The following is a 14,061-nucleotide window of genomic DNA, read 5'->3' on the forward strand; positions in this document are numbered from 1 at the left end:
GGGGGGGGGGGAAAGGGCGGACGGGAGGGAAAATTTGTGGGGAATTTGGGGCGTTTGAAACGAGGGCGAAGAGAACACACACGCAAAGGAGCAAGAGGACGGAAAATATTCGTACGACAGACCGAGAGGGAAGGGGGAGAGAAAGAGAGTCAGTGGGGTGACTTCTCTCTTCTCCTCCCCCCTTTCCCTTTCTCTCTGTCTCTGTCTGTCTGTCTGTCTTTTGGTTTCTTTCGTTTGATGCGGTAATGTTGTTGTCAGCGTCAGTCATGACGGCGGTGATTGCAGTGATGTCCTCCGCAAAATGAATAGCCAGACGTGTATTCCCTGTTCTTCTCCCTCAGGGTTTTTTTTTTTGTGTGTGTGTGTTTGTTTTTGTGTTTTCTTTGCCTCCGTGTAATATTTGTGTGCATGTGACTTGTCGTTTGCAATCATTCCTCTACTTCCAGCGCCACCGTTGCGTCCATACTCTTTTTTTTTTCCCCTCCCGAATCCCCCACACTCCGCACGCACACACGCAGGCGGAGGGGGAAAGAGAGAGAGAGAGAGGGAGAGTGGGTGACTGAAAAGAAAGAAAGAAAGGAGAGACTCATAGGTCGTCTTTTGACGTTTTTGTTTGTTTGTTTTGTGTGTGTGTTTGGTCGTTGATTTTTTGTTTTGTTTTGCTTTTATCTCTGAACGTTCCTGTGCGACATTTTCCCTGGTTTTGTTGTTGTTGTTTCTTTTTCTGCTTCTTCGTGTGAAACTTCTGTCTTTTTTGACCCCTTCTGAATATTCTGTGCGTGTGAGACCACACGTCCGTGTATATATGCATGCATACATATATATATATATATATATATATGCATGTGTGTATATATGGATGGTCTTAGGTTTATTATTATTATTATTATTTGTTGATGTTTTTTTCTTGTTTTGGGGGGGTTTCCTTTTCCTTCTTAACCCACCACCCCTTCCCCCTCCTTCCTTCCCCCCCCCCCCCCCCCTCTTGATTCATTCATTCATGCCGCGGCTCATGTGCCCGGAACTGTGCTCTGGAAACGAGGGGGAGGGGGAAGGATGGAAGGGGAATGAGAGAAATGAGGGAAAAAATAATGGGATGCGTCTTGTAGAGGAAGCGAGAGCATTTGGATGGAAGGGAAACAAAAAAAGGAAGGAAGGAAGGGAAGATGTGTTGTTGTTTCTTTTGTTAAAATGTATATATTTATATACGGTTTGGAGCTTGACAAGGTGGTTGCGTAGCGGGAATGGTGTCAATGAGAGAATGTACAACGAAATGATGATGTGTGGAAAAGAGAAAAGAGAGAAAAGCGATGATGTCTGAAGTACAGGCGTTTCTTGTGCGAAGTCCAGCCCTTTTTTTTGTTTTTTCTTTTTTCTTTTTTCTTTTTTTTTTTTCTTTGGTAATGTCGACACCACCGCAAGAATATACCCTTTCCGTTTATTTCTTCCACTTATCTATTTTAACACACACACACACACGCACGCACACATTACATATGACATGACATTGCATTATATATACATGCATAAATATAAGGATATATATATATATATATATATTTATTTATTTATATTGTAAAATGTAATATGCCTCTCTTTTGACTTATATATATGCGTACATGTATAATTGCAGAATTCTTCAACGCTCACTTCATTTTCTCTTTTACTTCTTTCTTTCTTTTTTTTTTTTTGTTTTGTGCGTGTGTGTGGTGTTTGTTGGTTTGCAGTTATTTTTCCGTGCGTTTTTCTTTCACTTTCTACATATATATATTTATATATATCTTTTGTTAGCCGTCTTTTTCTTTTCTTTTCTTTTTTTTTTTTTTTTGATTTCTTTGGTTTTCCTTCCAGCTGTGGAGGTAACAAAGAGGAATTTGGGTCTGTGGTGTATTCTTTTTCTCTGGCCACTTAGTCTCTTTATCCCTCCCTCTCTGTTTATTTTTTGTTTTTGTTTTCTTCTTTCTTCGGCCGTTTCTTTCTTTTTTTTTTTTTTTCTTTTTTCCTTCCTTCCTTTGTTTGTTTGTTTGTTTGTTTTTCTATCTGAGATGATACACGCACGGCCACATGTTTGTGTGTGCATATGATTTGTTGTTGTTTTTTGACCTTTTTTTTTCCCCCTTCTTTTTGTTTTCTTTTTTTTTTTTTTTACATGAAGTGATATCTCCGCGTCAATACGCAAAGCACCTTTTTTCTTTTTTCTTTTTTCTTTTTTTTTTTTCGCCGTGGCGTTTTCTTCTTGTTGTTTTTTCTTCTGTTTTGTGGAAGAGGAGGAGGAGGAGGAGGAGGGTCCCGTCTTATTTAATCGCTGCTTGCTGCATTGTGGGCGTGTGTTGTTTGTTTGTTTGTTTTTCTTTGTTCACCAGCCTCACGCCCCCCATCCTTTCCTCCCCTATCAAAGATGATTAAGCCGCACACACACACGGAGAGAGAGACACAAACACGCACAAAAAGAGGGAGAGGGGGCGCAGTGTGAAGGCAAATTTGAGGCCTTTGTTTCCTCCCCTGTTTCGCACCGCCCCAATCACCCACCACCACTCCGCGTCTACATGCGTGTGTGTACGCCAGTAGTCGCATGTAGGAAGGAGAAGCGACGCGTTTGGCCCTCGACGGCTGTGCCTCATGTGAGTTGCCAACGGCCGTCGTGGTGCGGAAGGAAAGGAAGGAAGAAAGGGGGAGACAAAAGGAGGAAAATCAAAAGGGGAGTTGGGTGTGGAGGGGAAATGGAACGCAAGGAGAGAAAAAAAGGAAATGATCCAAAATAAAAACGCAAGGAAATAAGTCACGTGGCTTTACCCGTGTCAAACCTCCCACTCCAACGCATGTATCTATCTATTTCTCTATCTATCTATCTACATGTGTGTGTGTGTTCTTTATGTGTATTTATCTAGCATCTTTTATGTTATTGTTGTTGTTTTTTCTTGGTGTTGTTGTTGTTGTTGTTACATCCTTTGAAATGCAGCCGTCATAACCCTCCTTTCCTCTTCCTCTCTCCCTATCTATATCTATATCTATCTATATATATATATATATATATCTGTCTGCATCTACCGATAAATATCTTTTTTTTTTTTTCCTTTTTTTTCTTTTTTTGGTTTCTTTCTTTCTTATTTGTATGCGTTGTGAGCCTCTTTTGATTTTTGTTTGTGTTTTGAATGCACCGTAAGCACTTTTTTTTTCTTTTTGCTGTACTCTCAGTTTCGTACACGCGCACACAAGCAACGCAGCGTCTGTAATATCAACCCCAGATGTTTGCGAAAATATATATAAACTTACAGGCACGCTTTTTTGGTTTCCTGAATTCAATTCCTTGTCTCCACCTTTTTTTTTTTTCTCTTTTCTCCTTCTTGTCGTTGTTGTTGTTGTTGTTTTTTTACTTATCTTTCCTACTTATTTTGGTTTTTTGGGAGCTTTTTATTTGGTGACTCATAAGGTGTCTTGAATGTCCGTTCATATGCCTCTGTATATATAAAAATATATGTATTTTTTTTTTTCCTTTGTAACTACTGTGCACATCCGTCTGATATATATATATATATATATATTTATTTATTTATTTATTTAGTTTTATATATATATATATATAAATCCATATCTGCATCGTACTTTAGATCTCTCTTTCTCTCTATTTATTTATTTTTACCTACTTTATATATACGTATATATATGTACACCTTTTTGTTTGTTTTTGCATGGGACGACATGGAGGCAGGGGAGCGGTTGAGACTGCACGGGGAAGGGAGGGGGGGGGGGGGGGGGGGGGGAGAAAGAAACACACATGTAAATACATACATACATATATATATATATATATATATGTGTGTGTGTGGAAAGGAGACAAGGCTCCTCTCACTTTTTTTTATCGTTCTTTGGTCTTGGCACCTGTTGATGTACGAGGAGGGAGATGAGGAATATACCCTCCATGCTTGTATGTACGTATACAATTGCACGGCAAGATGCGCTTAAACCTTGAGAATTGAATGTACTTAGCGTTTTATTTTATTTTATTGTATTTTTTCCTTCTACGTAACCTGTTTTGTTGTTGTTGTTGTTGTTTTTCTCTTTTTTTGCTTGTGCATTTTTGTTTTTATTATTATTATTATTATTATTGGTTGTTGTTGGTTTTATTACCCCGCCCTTTTCTTTCTTTCTTCTTTTCCTGGGGGTTCACAGTGTTGGTGCATGACGACTTATTGCGGCACACGATTGCACCATGATCTTTTTGTTTTTTGTTTTTTTATTCCCTCCCCTCCTCTCCCCGCCCCCTTTTTTCTTCTCCTTTTTTTTTCTTTCTTTTTTCCTTTCTTTCTTTTCTGTGTGTTCCTCCCCTCGCAATCACTTACATGCGCAACGAGGCGGCGGGGTACGACGTACCGCAACGGCATCATATGAATATTGCTGGAAGGAGAAGGGGAAAAGCACGAGTTGCGTGGGATGAGGAGTGGAGAGAGTGCGGTGCAGTCACCCAGTCCCATTCCCCCACTGCAAGTGTGCCTTTTTTTTTTTTTTTGGAACTCACATTGGATGCTCGCCACAAATGTTACGGCATCTGTCTCTCCGTTTTTCTTTTTTTTTTGTTTTTCTTACGGTTTCCTTCTATTTTTTTTTGTGTGTGTGGCTTCATGTCACCGAGAAGAAACCCGCCGCAAACGACAACAGAAAGAGGAGCCGAATGAAAAAAAAAAAAAAAAATTGGAGAGAAAAAGGGCGAGGGGAGGAGCGTGTGTGTTTGCCATTTATGAGAAAATAACCGATAAAAATTGTCCCTTTTTTTGTTTGTTTTGTTGTTTTTATCTTCTCGTTGTCGTTGTTCTTTTTCCTGTTTTTGGCCCTCTCTCTTTCATTCTTTCTTTCTTTTTTTTCTCTCTCTCTTTTGTTGTTTTGTTTTGGGGAGGAGGGCGCCTCTTGTGTGCACGCGGGCATGTGTGCAGGAGGAACGCCTGCCATCCCCCGCAGTGAGCGAAGTTGAATGTGTGGGTGTGGAAGGCGAGAGAAAATATTTTAAGAAAAAAAAAAAAGAAGAAATGGAAGAATGGAGGACGGGAGGACTGTTTGGATGCGTGTGTACACGTGCACTTGATGTGGGGGAGAAAAAGAAAAAGAAAAAAACTTTTCACTGGCTCTTTCGTATCGTTCCTCTACCTTCTTTCTCATTTGTATATGTACATTAGAATATTTATGTATACATGTGTGACACATCCCTCCTTTTTTGTGTTTTGTTTTGTGCTCCGCCCTTCACACTCGTACTGAGTTTGTTCGTGTATGTGTCTTGCTGTGGCGTTTCCTCCGCAGCGATTTGTTTGTTTGTGTGAAGGATGGAGGGATGGAGGGATGGAAGGTGGTGGTGGCGATGGGAAGCAACTCAACTGAAGATGGACGAAAGGGGGTTTTTTTGTTTCTTTTGGTTTTTGTTTGTTTGTTTTTTACGAAACAAAAGTGAGTCATTGAAGAGGTACTGTTGTGCAACGCTGTGATTGCTTTGCCGCCGCCCTGTAATTTGACTTTTTGTCTCTCTCTCTCTCTCTGTGTATGTAACATGGGGCTGCAAATGTTCTGTGATTCGTCTCTCTGTTAACTTCTTCTATTTCTGTGGCTGATCTTTTTGTTTTCCGACTATCTTGTTGTGTACATGCCTTTCATACATGTATACATTTAATTTTGTTTTTTGTTTCTTTTGATTTTGAGAATTTACGGGAGGAACGCCTTTTTTGTTTTTTGTTTTTTGTTTTTTGTATGCGTTGAACGCCGATATTGACGAGTACGGCACATGAGCCTTTGTTGGCCTGTGTGTCGGCGAAGTTTTTTTTGTTTTTATGGTGACTGATCGTTCTTTTTTCCCTCTACCGCCTTCAGTGCCTCTGCTTGGGCATACGATTCATTCATCCACCTTCAGCTTGCGGGCGGCGCATGGACGCTTGCGGTTGTTGTTGTTTGTTGTTGTTTTTTTTGGCTGATGAAATCCCTCTTACTGCCGCTTTCTGCCTGCGTGAATGCGTGTGTTCTCGCGCTGCGTGTGTGTCTGTGGTGGGAATTTGGGTGGGGGACGAATGGCAGTTGGCGGAACCGAATACCGAGGACAGTGGAGAAGTCATTTGAAAAAAAAAAAAGAAAAAGAAAAAAAAAGAGGAGATATAAGAGAGGGAGGGAAGCAATAAAAGTAACTCATGAACGGTACCGAATTGCGGCAGGAGGTGGGGCGGTGGTGGTTGCCGTCGTGTTGAACTGCGGCCTTAAACGCCTCTGAAAACCGCCCACACGCACATACCGCACGATTTGTATCATGTCTCACGCTGTAGTCAAAAGAAACACAGAGAAAAAAAAGCTTTATGCATACAAACAGACACACACACACACACACATATATATATACTTATATACACTTATATACATGTGTACATGTATATGTGCGGGGGAGAGAAAGAGTGGGAGTCTCAGTGTGAGGGGAGGAAGGGGAGAAGTGATGATTGTGGAAGGACACGGAGATGTGTGTAAGAATACTGCTGTTGTGTTGGCGCTGCATCTCTTTTATTTCTTTATTATTTTTCTCTCCTTTTTACGGAGCACTGTTGGACGTCTTCGTTTCTTTTTATCCACTTTTTTTTCTTTCTTTTTTTTGTTCTTGTTTTTTTTTTTTTTGTATGTGTGCGGATGTGTGCTTTCTTTTCTCGGTTTTTTTTTCTTTTTTTTTTTCCGTATCGTTCCTTTCATGTTCTTCAATTTGTTTTTGCGCTGGCGATGATTGTCTCATAACGTCGCCACGGCATATTTTGTCTATTTTCCTTTTTTTTCCTTTTTTTTTCCCCCTCACATTGTTTAGCCACAGCATCACGACTCCCGCCTTTGTTTTGTTTTTGTTTTTGTGTGTATGTGCGTCTGCGTGCTTTTTTGTTGTTGTTGTTGTTGTTTGGTGAGTTCCTTATGATTTTTCTTTCTTTTCTTTTCTTTTCTTTTTGATTTCTCGTCAGTGTCGGTGTCTTAATAAAACAAGCAGTGAATTTCAATACGAACCGTGTGTTTGTTTTACTTCTTTTTTTTTTTTGTTTCTTTTTTTCTATAAATATTTATATTTGTATGTGTGTGTGTGTGGCTTGCCGCGCATTCATCTGCCACTCCATCGCTGCTGCTTTATCGTTCCAATAAATGATGGATAACAGTGCCCACATCAAAATACATATTACATGCATACATACATACATATTATATTATATTATTATTATTATTTATTTGTGTGTGTGTCTCGGTAGGTAATGAGGGTTTATTCCTGCATGTCCATTGGCCGCACATTGCTGATGGCGCATGTGTTGTTTTTGTTTGTTTGTTTTTTTGTACGCATGTTTTTTTTTGTTCCGCGCATTTATTATCTGTGTGTGTGTGTGTGTGTTCCTTTTTTGTTTTTGTTTTTGCTTTTCTTTTTTGCGTGATGTTGTACGCACACGCTCAAAAAAAAAAAAAAGGGCGGGTATTTTTCCCACTGAAGAAAAAGGGAATTGGCGCACGCAAGGATGGACCTCCCCACAATACGCCGCTACTTTGATGTGGCGGAGGAGTTGTACGCAGCGGGTCATCGCTTGCATGCATTTGCCACGTTGCATGCCCTTTTCGCTGTCCCGACGACCATCCAGCTGTACTACCGTCGGGAAGAAATTCTCTGTCGTGTACGTGCAGCCGAGATGCTGCTGTACAACTCCTCACCGCCGCAGCAAGGCAAAAACAGTACCGGGAGTGGCAGTTCTGCGCCATCTGCAACGGTGGCACGACTGGATTTGGCGTACTCCGTCTTGTCGCCGATGATATCTTCTCGATGGTACTTGGAGGGCGTCATCGTCTGCCCCCTGCTGTGGGATGACGGGAGCAGCGACGGTGCGCGAGCCGCAGATGGGGAACGAGAAGGAGAGAAAGCGGGAGAGGACGGTGAGGGCAGATTTGTTCCTGTTGCGTTAATTGTGAAGGCGTACGTGTTGAGTGCGATTGTGCATCGTCGTCGTCTCCGACACACGCAGGCGGTGAAGTGTATCGAGGCGGCTGGGCAGTGGTGCAGCACCGCCTTTTGCGCGCCGCTGACCGGTCTGGCCACGAGCCTCCCAGACGACGCGGAGGCGGAGGCCCAGCAGAGGGAAGAAAAACGCTGCTGTGAAGCCTTTCTTTCAGTGGAGTTTTGCCGGGTGTATTATTCGCAGCTTGTGAGCGCCGGAACGGCTGTTGTTGCGGAAAATCGCACACCGAACACGGCGGTCCTTCATGCTGCACGCACGCACGCATTAGATCGGCTGCTCTATCATGCAAAGGAATACGCGAATTACGTCACATCTGACGGCCTGGAGCCACTCCTTCTGGAGGATAAAAGGCGCAGACAGTGTAGTTCACTGTGTTTTTCTTCTCCAAAGAACTTGTTTTCCATCCGAGCGGCGGCGCGCGTGCTTTCTCACTACTACTGTGCCGCGTTAATCCTTGACCACCGCTTGGTGGAGGCGGAGCGGCACATGCAGCGGTGCGGAGTGTTGTTTGGTTTCTCTCCCGAGATGCTGTGCATGATGCAGCTCCTTGCGGTGGGACTAAGGGGACCATTAGCATGGAAGGGGCCGCGTGGAGTGAAACGACAGCGCAGTGAACAGGTACCCGATGAATCTCAGGTTTCACAGAACGAGGGAAGCATGTCGCCGAAGGAGGGACTTAGATGGATACAGGATGGGTTGTTGGTGGCATTGAGGTGTTATTTGACCATGCATGCAGCTTCTATGGATTGTGCGACCGCGGAGACAACGTTATCTTTTAACTCGGTTTCAGAAAGCATCCCTGTTGATGCAAACACAGTGGCCGTCAATAACACTCAAAATGGGAATAATCCGGTACGTCTTCTGTTTCAAAGAACACTGCGTTGTATTGATGAGCAGTTGACGCTCCTGACGACAGAGGTAAGTCAAAATGGTTGCGAGGTAAATAATGCCCGAAAGGATCTTCTCTACAGTTCCCCCTCAGCTGATATTCGTTTTTTGGTGCTGCTGAAATGTGCTGCACTTGTGACGATGACTACATATGCTCTTTCGCAATTGTGGCTTGTGGAAGCAGTGAGACACCTCCGTCAGTTGCGTCTCTACATGAATGTATTCTACAAGCACACGACAAGTGTGCGAGTGCATTATCATCTGATGGTATCCCAACTAACCTCGATGCTTTCATTGCGTCATCTCTCAGGCAAAAGTAATGTGGCAAATTGCACGGAAACGCGTGAACCCAAGCGACTCTCGGAAAGGGAAGAGGAAGAGCGGACTGCGGGGTTTGATGTGGGATTGCCATATGCACACGTCCTTGCTGCGGAGAGGGCGACATTAAGTGCTGCTTCTGTATGTCTCTGTGGCCCATCCACACGGCTGCTTGTGTCGCTTATGAAGGGAGCCGCGATTTCACACGCAGCCCGTGTGGGGTCGGCAATTCACATCACGGATGCCGGAGTCACACTTACTCATCTCACTGTACACCAACGGCACCGTTGTGCGATGGCCCTCACCAAAGTGTTGGAAGTTCTCAAGGCAAGCTTTGTTGCAGTATCTGCGCAGGAAGAAGAAAAGAGGAAGGAGGATGATGAAAGCAGTCTTCGACAAATAAGGTCCGCGTGGAATAAGTCCAACCAAGTTTTTTTTCTTCTCCTTTGCGGTGCGGCTGCCATGTCAGAAGAAAAGGACGAGTTAACAGCTATCAGCATGTTTAAGAACGCCCTACAGCAGGTGAGACGATACTTTGGCCCCACGAGCGGCGTTGCCTCGGAACCCTTGTACCTTCTCGCAATGGCATACAATGAGTCTGAACGGATGGAGCTGCATCCATCCGAGGTGTCCACGCCAGTCTCGGAAGGTGGCAATGAATATCTTCTTGCTAGTGCCAATGGGGCAACAGACAGTGCACAGCAGACCTTTTCAGTGGCCTGGCAAGTGGCTTCACAAGCGAGGCGGTTGGCACTGTTGCACTGCGTCTTGGCTCTGCAGGAGGGTGGCAGTAAAGAAAATCACCGACATATTGTGGGCGAATGGAATATGGAGGTACACCGTGTGTGTTTGCTGATGCGACGGGAATTAATGGAGGTCGTGTCTTTGTAGTTACTATGCGGACTCTTCTTCTTTTCTTGCATCTAAGACCGCACCATCGCCGCCACCTCCGTTCTCCTTTTTTAAAGGACGGGAATGTTCGTGGGCGATGCCGCACCAACAGAAACAGAAGGTGAACACGTGTCTGTCTTTATTTTAATTCTCTTTTTCTTGTCTTTTTTTAAAAGACGTGAGGAGGGGGATGGCCACCCACGCATTGGGTGGTGTTTCGTGTGCGTGTCTGTTTGTGTGGTACTCTTTCTCTTCCCCCACGTCTTGTTTATCTTTTTTTTCTGCGTGTTTGTGTGTATGTGTTGTTCCTGTGGGATGCGTGTATTTTTTTTTTTTTTTTTTGGGTGGGGTTCATCCACGGAAAGGAAACGAAGAGAAATTCATATACCTCCTCCCCGCGTCTATCAGGTGTAAGGAGCAAGCGGTGAAGAAAAAGTGAAAGAAAAAAGAAAGCAGCAACAAGAATAGGAAACAAAAAAAAAAAAAAAACCGAGGAGTCGGTAAACGTGTTTAGTACGTGGTAAGTGTGACGGTTTTGTCGTGCACTGGTGTTATTTCTTGGATTGACAGTGGTAGACAGTCATGTTTGAAAGCAACCTGCTCTCGCTGATCAACACCGCATCGCCGCTTCCCACGTTTGTGGAGGTGGACTTTGTGAACTCCCTTAACAACTCACTATCAAAGGCCTTCCAGTTTGCCCACGTGTTACTCGCTGAAAAAAGCGACATAGCGGCCATGTGTCTGCCGTGGGATGCTGAGATTTGGCTCGTTCTGCACTCTCTTCTCGAGCACCGACTTCTCTTTCATGCGAATACAACGTTCTCGGAGATGTTGTTTGGACTTCGTCGTGGCTGCATTGCATCGCCATCGAAGCCGTCTGGGTCTCAAGGGAGGCTGTCGTGGTGGGTTCGCGGCCCCCTCCCCGCTCCCTCATTGGAGGAAAAGGCGTTGCAGGCACCGGACGCTGCTGCCTCCCCTGCCGCATTGGGAGCTATCTCCGAGTCTCCATTGCCTCAACGACATGGTGAACTCACAGCAGCGGAGATGCAGGCGGCACAGGGTGCCTCTTATGGCCACCTCCGTTTTATTCCCATCACCAACAGACAGCGGTACATTACACTGTTTCTCATCACGGTAATACCCTACCTGAGAGAGCGTGCTGCTAAATGGTACACGCATCGGATGGATTCTTCTCCCGAAGCCAACTCTATGCGCATTGCTTATGCCACTCGTTACCCCACACGGGCGCGAATAAAAGAGTTATTGACGCGACTGTATCCTCTTGTTTACACGGCATTAAGGAGCTTGAGGTTTTTTTACCAGATACTTTTTCTTCTGGAGTTGACGCCATATACCACACCGCTTCATCGTTTGTTTGGTATCGTTTTGCGGCGTCTTACGAGAGCTGATCAAATTGCTGCGTCGAATCCACGAGCTCAAAGGGCTCTTATGTTGGCACGTGTATTGGTTCTCCTTATTTTTCTTGGATTCAGGCTGCTAGAACTCACTGGTGCAGGTAATGCTGCTGGAGGAAGTACGGCACTCACATTGACGGGTTCAGGTGGAGAAGACCTTGCAACACCACCACCACCGGTGTGGGGCGTTGATGTGGTGATTCCTCCAGGGACGAAAGTGCCGCAGCCTGGCATCTGCCCGGTGTGTGAGCGACGCGTAACAAACGCTGCAGTGTGCACGGCAAGCGGTGTGGTTGGGTGTTACCCGTGCCTACTGGGTTACGCCAGGACAAATGGTGCATGCCCCTTGACAAAGTGTAGGACCACGGTAGATTGTATACGACGCATATATGAGTGCTGATATGTAATGAGCCAGAGACGATAAGGACAGCAAAAAGGGCGGGACCTCAGTAGTATGGCCAGGAAAGCGGATTTTGTGTGATTTCCTTTGTGGCTTCTGAAGCGTAACGTTTTCCTGTTGGAATAACAAATCCAAAAAAAGTAGCATGGAGAATGGTCTGTGAAATACATTCAGGCGGTTCATGGAAAAATACAGTTTGCCTCATGAGGCGAAGAATAAATAGTTATACTTACTCTGCACGTTTTTTTTGAATTTTTTCTTATGGTGGTGAGGTGGTGCGTGGAGCTTTGCTGGTATGGGGCTTCTGTGACTTACTTTTTTTTTTTTATTGATGGCAGTGCCTGTGTGGGCAGGAGGGAAGGAACTGGCAGTTGGAGGAAGAGGGCGCAGGGTGGAGGGCCGTGGAGAAAAACAATAAAAGAAAAAAATTTTTTTTTTTAAAAGGGTTCTCATGGCGAGCATACGCGGCGGCGTTGGTGGGTTTCTTATTCGCCGCGCGGCCGTAAAGAGCGTTCGGCAAAAGTACCAGACGGGCCCACAGTTCAATAAGCGCAAATTCTTTCAGTTCCCAAAGGGCTACCACCGTCTCCACCTTCGTATCGGTGGCGTTCAGTTGGGCTCACCGACGCAACAGCGGGAACACACGCGCTTCTCGCATCTTCCAGGTGACACTCGAACGCGGCCGCAGTACGACTTCACTTTTGGTGAGAGACGAGCAGATGGCGCCCTGTACGCCTGGCGGAAGCGCGGTAACCTGCAACTGTACCAAATGGGCGGAAAGCCTGAAACATTTGTCTGTTACCGTTGTGGCTACCCGGTGCGCAGCCAACTCGTGGCGATAAAAGGGGACAACTGGGATTACCGAATGTGCTACAAGTGTTACACGACAACTGTACACCACGGGATGGAGAACGATACATGAAGGTCTGCGTGTGGGTCTGTGTTTGTGAAACGGAAAAGAGAGGAGTTTTGCGTCCAGCAATATATGCGTCTTCTCTTTGGGAGCGGCGGGTGGTCCCTGTAGTGTTGTTGTTGTTGGTGGTGGTGGTGGTGAGGTTGCTGATTCCATTTTTCTTGCTGTTGTGGATCCATTCTGTCGCGGTATATTGAAAAAAAGAAATATTTAAAAAAACGGGCATGAAGGGGATGTCTTTTGTTTTGCAATAAAAGGAGTGCGGCTGCACTCAGAAACAACTTCTGGAGACGCTGTGAGCCCCGCCGTTGGTAGTGTCGACGTCTTACTTTTCTTTCGGTCTTTTTTCTTTTTTTTTGCCCTCCATCGTAGTGAACTTTCGACACGGCGGAAACGAGGGAAGGGACGGAGGGAGAAGAAAAAAAAAAGGTGGGATTGGCGGTGATGAGCTACGCGGGAGGCACGTACTACGCCAATCAAGAGGCCGATTCCTACTACTATGGCCAGCAGCAGCAAATGGCTGAGGAAGAAAACACCATTGATTTTCGTCCACCCGACATTACAGAACATCAGGACAAGATCATCCAGCTTGTGGCCAAATATGTGGTGTTTTCCTGCGATGGGGCGCGATATCAGCACCTACTTATTAGGAGGACGAAGTTTAACTCCTACTTTGCCTTTGTTGCCTCACCAGAGCACAAATATCATGAATATTACCAATATCTGATTAGAAGCTACATCGTGTGGCGCGACATGGCTGCTGCTACCTCTGCGGGAGAAGGGAACACAGATGAAGGGTACGCCTTCTACACGGAGCAACTGCGACAGCAAGAACAACAACAACAACAACAGTACCAGGCTAGTATGTATTACACTGCATCAACGGATTATTCAACGCAGTACACGGATCCAACGGCAGCGGCAGCGATGACGACAACTGGGGGTTACTACGATGCCAACACTGCCTATTCTCTGCAACAAAAACAAAATCAGAATACATCCGTCCTTGGGGAGTCTTCGGCCGTTGTAGAGACCTCCCGTGGAGATGATGTCAGCAGAAAACGCGCCAGGTCAGCAACGCCGCAAGAGAGTAGTGATGAGGAGGACGATGCTGGACGGGAATTGGTGTTTGTGATGGAAAACGGGGTTGCGAGAGCCCTTCCCAAATAAAAAGAAAATAAAAGAAATGCAGGCGTCAAAACCGCAGCAAAAGAAGATTCTTTTGTGCGAGGTTATAGTCGCTGC

At 45.0% G+C, this 14,061-nt stretch overlaps 4 protein-coding genes across 4 annotated transcripts, besides 45 other annotated features; all 4 read left to right on the forward strand.

Moving 5' to 3' along the window:
* Positions 1 to 14,061: part of a sequence feature (heterozygous, non-Esmeraldo-like haplotype) that runs on past the window's edge.
* Positions 522 to 552: a microsatellite.
* Positions 609 to 660: a microsatellite.
* Positions 789 to 857: a microsatellite.
* Positions 872 to 891: a microsatellite.
* Positions 947 to 985: a microsatellite.
* Positions 1,354 to 1,399: a microsatellite.
* Positions 1,464 to 1,490: a microsatellite.
* Positions 1,514 to 1,574: a microsatellite.
* Positions 1,655 to 1,696: a sequence feature (T-rich).
* Positions 1,798 to 1,847: a microsatellite.
* Positions 1,972 to 2,034: a sequence feature (CT-rich).
* Positions 2,105 to 2,147: a sequence feature (T-rich).
* Positions 2,186 to 2,218: a microsatellite.
* Positions 2,261 to 2,286: a microsatellite.
* Positions 2,823 to 2,852: a microsatellite.
* Positions 2,898 to 2,941: a microsatellite.
* Positions 2,994 to 3,034: a microsatellite.
* Positions 3,060 to 3,110: a sequence feature (T-rich).
* Positions 3,345 to 3,367: a microsatellite.
* Positions 3,461 to 3,491: a sequence feature (AT_rich).
* Positions 3,521 to 3,583: a microsatellite.
* Positions 3,730 to 3,761: a microsatellite.
* Positions 3,782 to 3,815: a microsatellite.
* Positions 3,990 to 4,013: a microsatellite.
* Positions 4,034 to 4,053: a microsatellite.
* Positions 4,075 to 4,107: a microsatellite.
* Positions 4,264 to 4,309: a sequence feature (CT-rich).
* Positions 4,558 to 4,605: a sequence feature (T-rich).
* Positions 4,758 to 4,825: a sequence feature (T-rich).
* Positions 4,830 to 4,871: a microsatellite.
* Positions 6,093 to 6,120: a microsatellite.
* Positions 6,327 to 6,356: a microsatellite.
* Positions 6,357 to 6,403: a microsatellite.
* Positions 6,592 to 6,633: a microsatellite.
* Positions 6,654 to 6,723: a sequence feature (T-rich).
* Positions 6,883 to 6,902: a microsatellite.
* Positions 6,920 to 6,948: a microsatellite.
* Positions 7,012 to 7,050: a sequence feature (T-rich).
* Positions 7,165 to 7,194: a microsatellite.
* Positions 7,195 to 7,223: a sequence feature (AT_rich).
* Positions 7,383 to 7,411: a microsatellite.
* Tc00.1047053503809.10 (hypothetical protein, conserved) lies at positions 7,500 to 10,088 on the forward strand (the record flags this gene model as incomplete). Its single annotated transcript, XM_809614.1, has 1 exon — positions 7,500 to 10,088. The coding sequence occupies one exon, from the start codon at positions 7,500 to 7,502 to the stop codon at positions 10,086 to 10,088; it is 2,589 nt and encodes an 862-aa protein (XP_814707.1).
* Positions 10,516 to 10,577: a sequence feature (A-rich).
* Tc00.1047053503809.20 (peroxisome assembly protein, putative) lies at positions 10,671 to 11,903 on the forward strand (the record flags this gene model as incomplete). The annotated part of the gene is made up of 1 exon (XM_809615.1): positions 10,671 to 11,903. The coding sequence occupies one exon, from the start codon at positions 10,671 to 10,673 to the stop codon at positions 11,901 to 11,903; it is 1,233 nt and encodes a 410-aa protein (XP_814708.1).
* Positions 12,317 to 12,346: a sequence feature (AT_rich).
* Tc00.1047053503809.24 (hypothetical protein, conserved) lies at positions 12,355 to 12,825 on the forward strand (the record flags this gene model as incomplete). The annotated part of the gene is made up of 1 exon (XM_809625.1): positions 12,355 to 12,825. The coding sequence occupies one exon, from the start codon at positions 12,355 to 12,357 to the stop codon at positions 12,823 to 12,825; it is 471 nt and encodes a 156-aa protein (XP_814718.1).
* Tc00.1047053503809.30 (RNA-binding protein, putative) lies at positions 13,261 to 13,986 on the forward strand (the record flags this gene model as incomplete). The annotated part of the gene is made up of 1 exon (XM_809616.1): positions 13,261 to 13,986. One exon carries the CDS (start codon positions 13,261 to 13,263, stop codon positions 13,984 to 13,986), a length of 726 nt encoding a protein of 241 aa, XP_814709.1.
* Positions 13,641 to 13,667: a microsatellite.

This window comes from Trypanosoma cruzi, genomic scaffold, assembly GCF_000209065.1.
Source record: "Trypanosoma cruzi strain CL Brener 1047053517087 genomic scaffold, whole genome shotgun sequence".
Classification (NCBI taxonomy): domain Eukaryota; phylum Euglenozoa; class Kinetoplastea; order Trypanosomatida; family Trypanosomatidae; genus Trypanosoma; species Trypanosoma cruzi.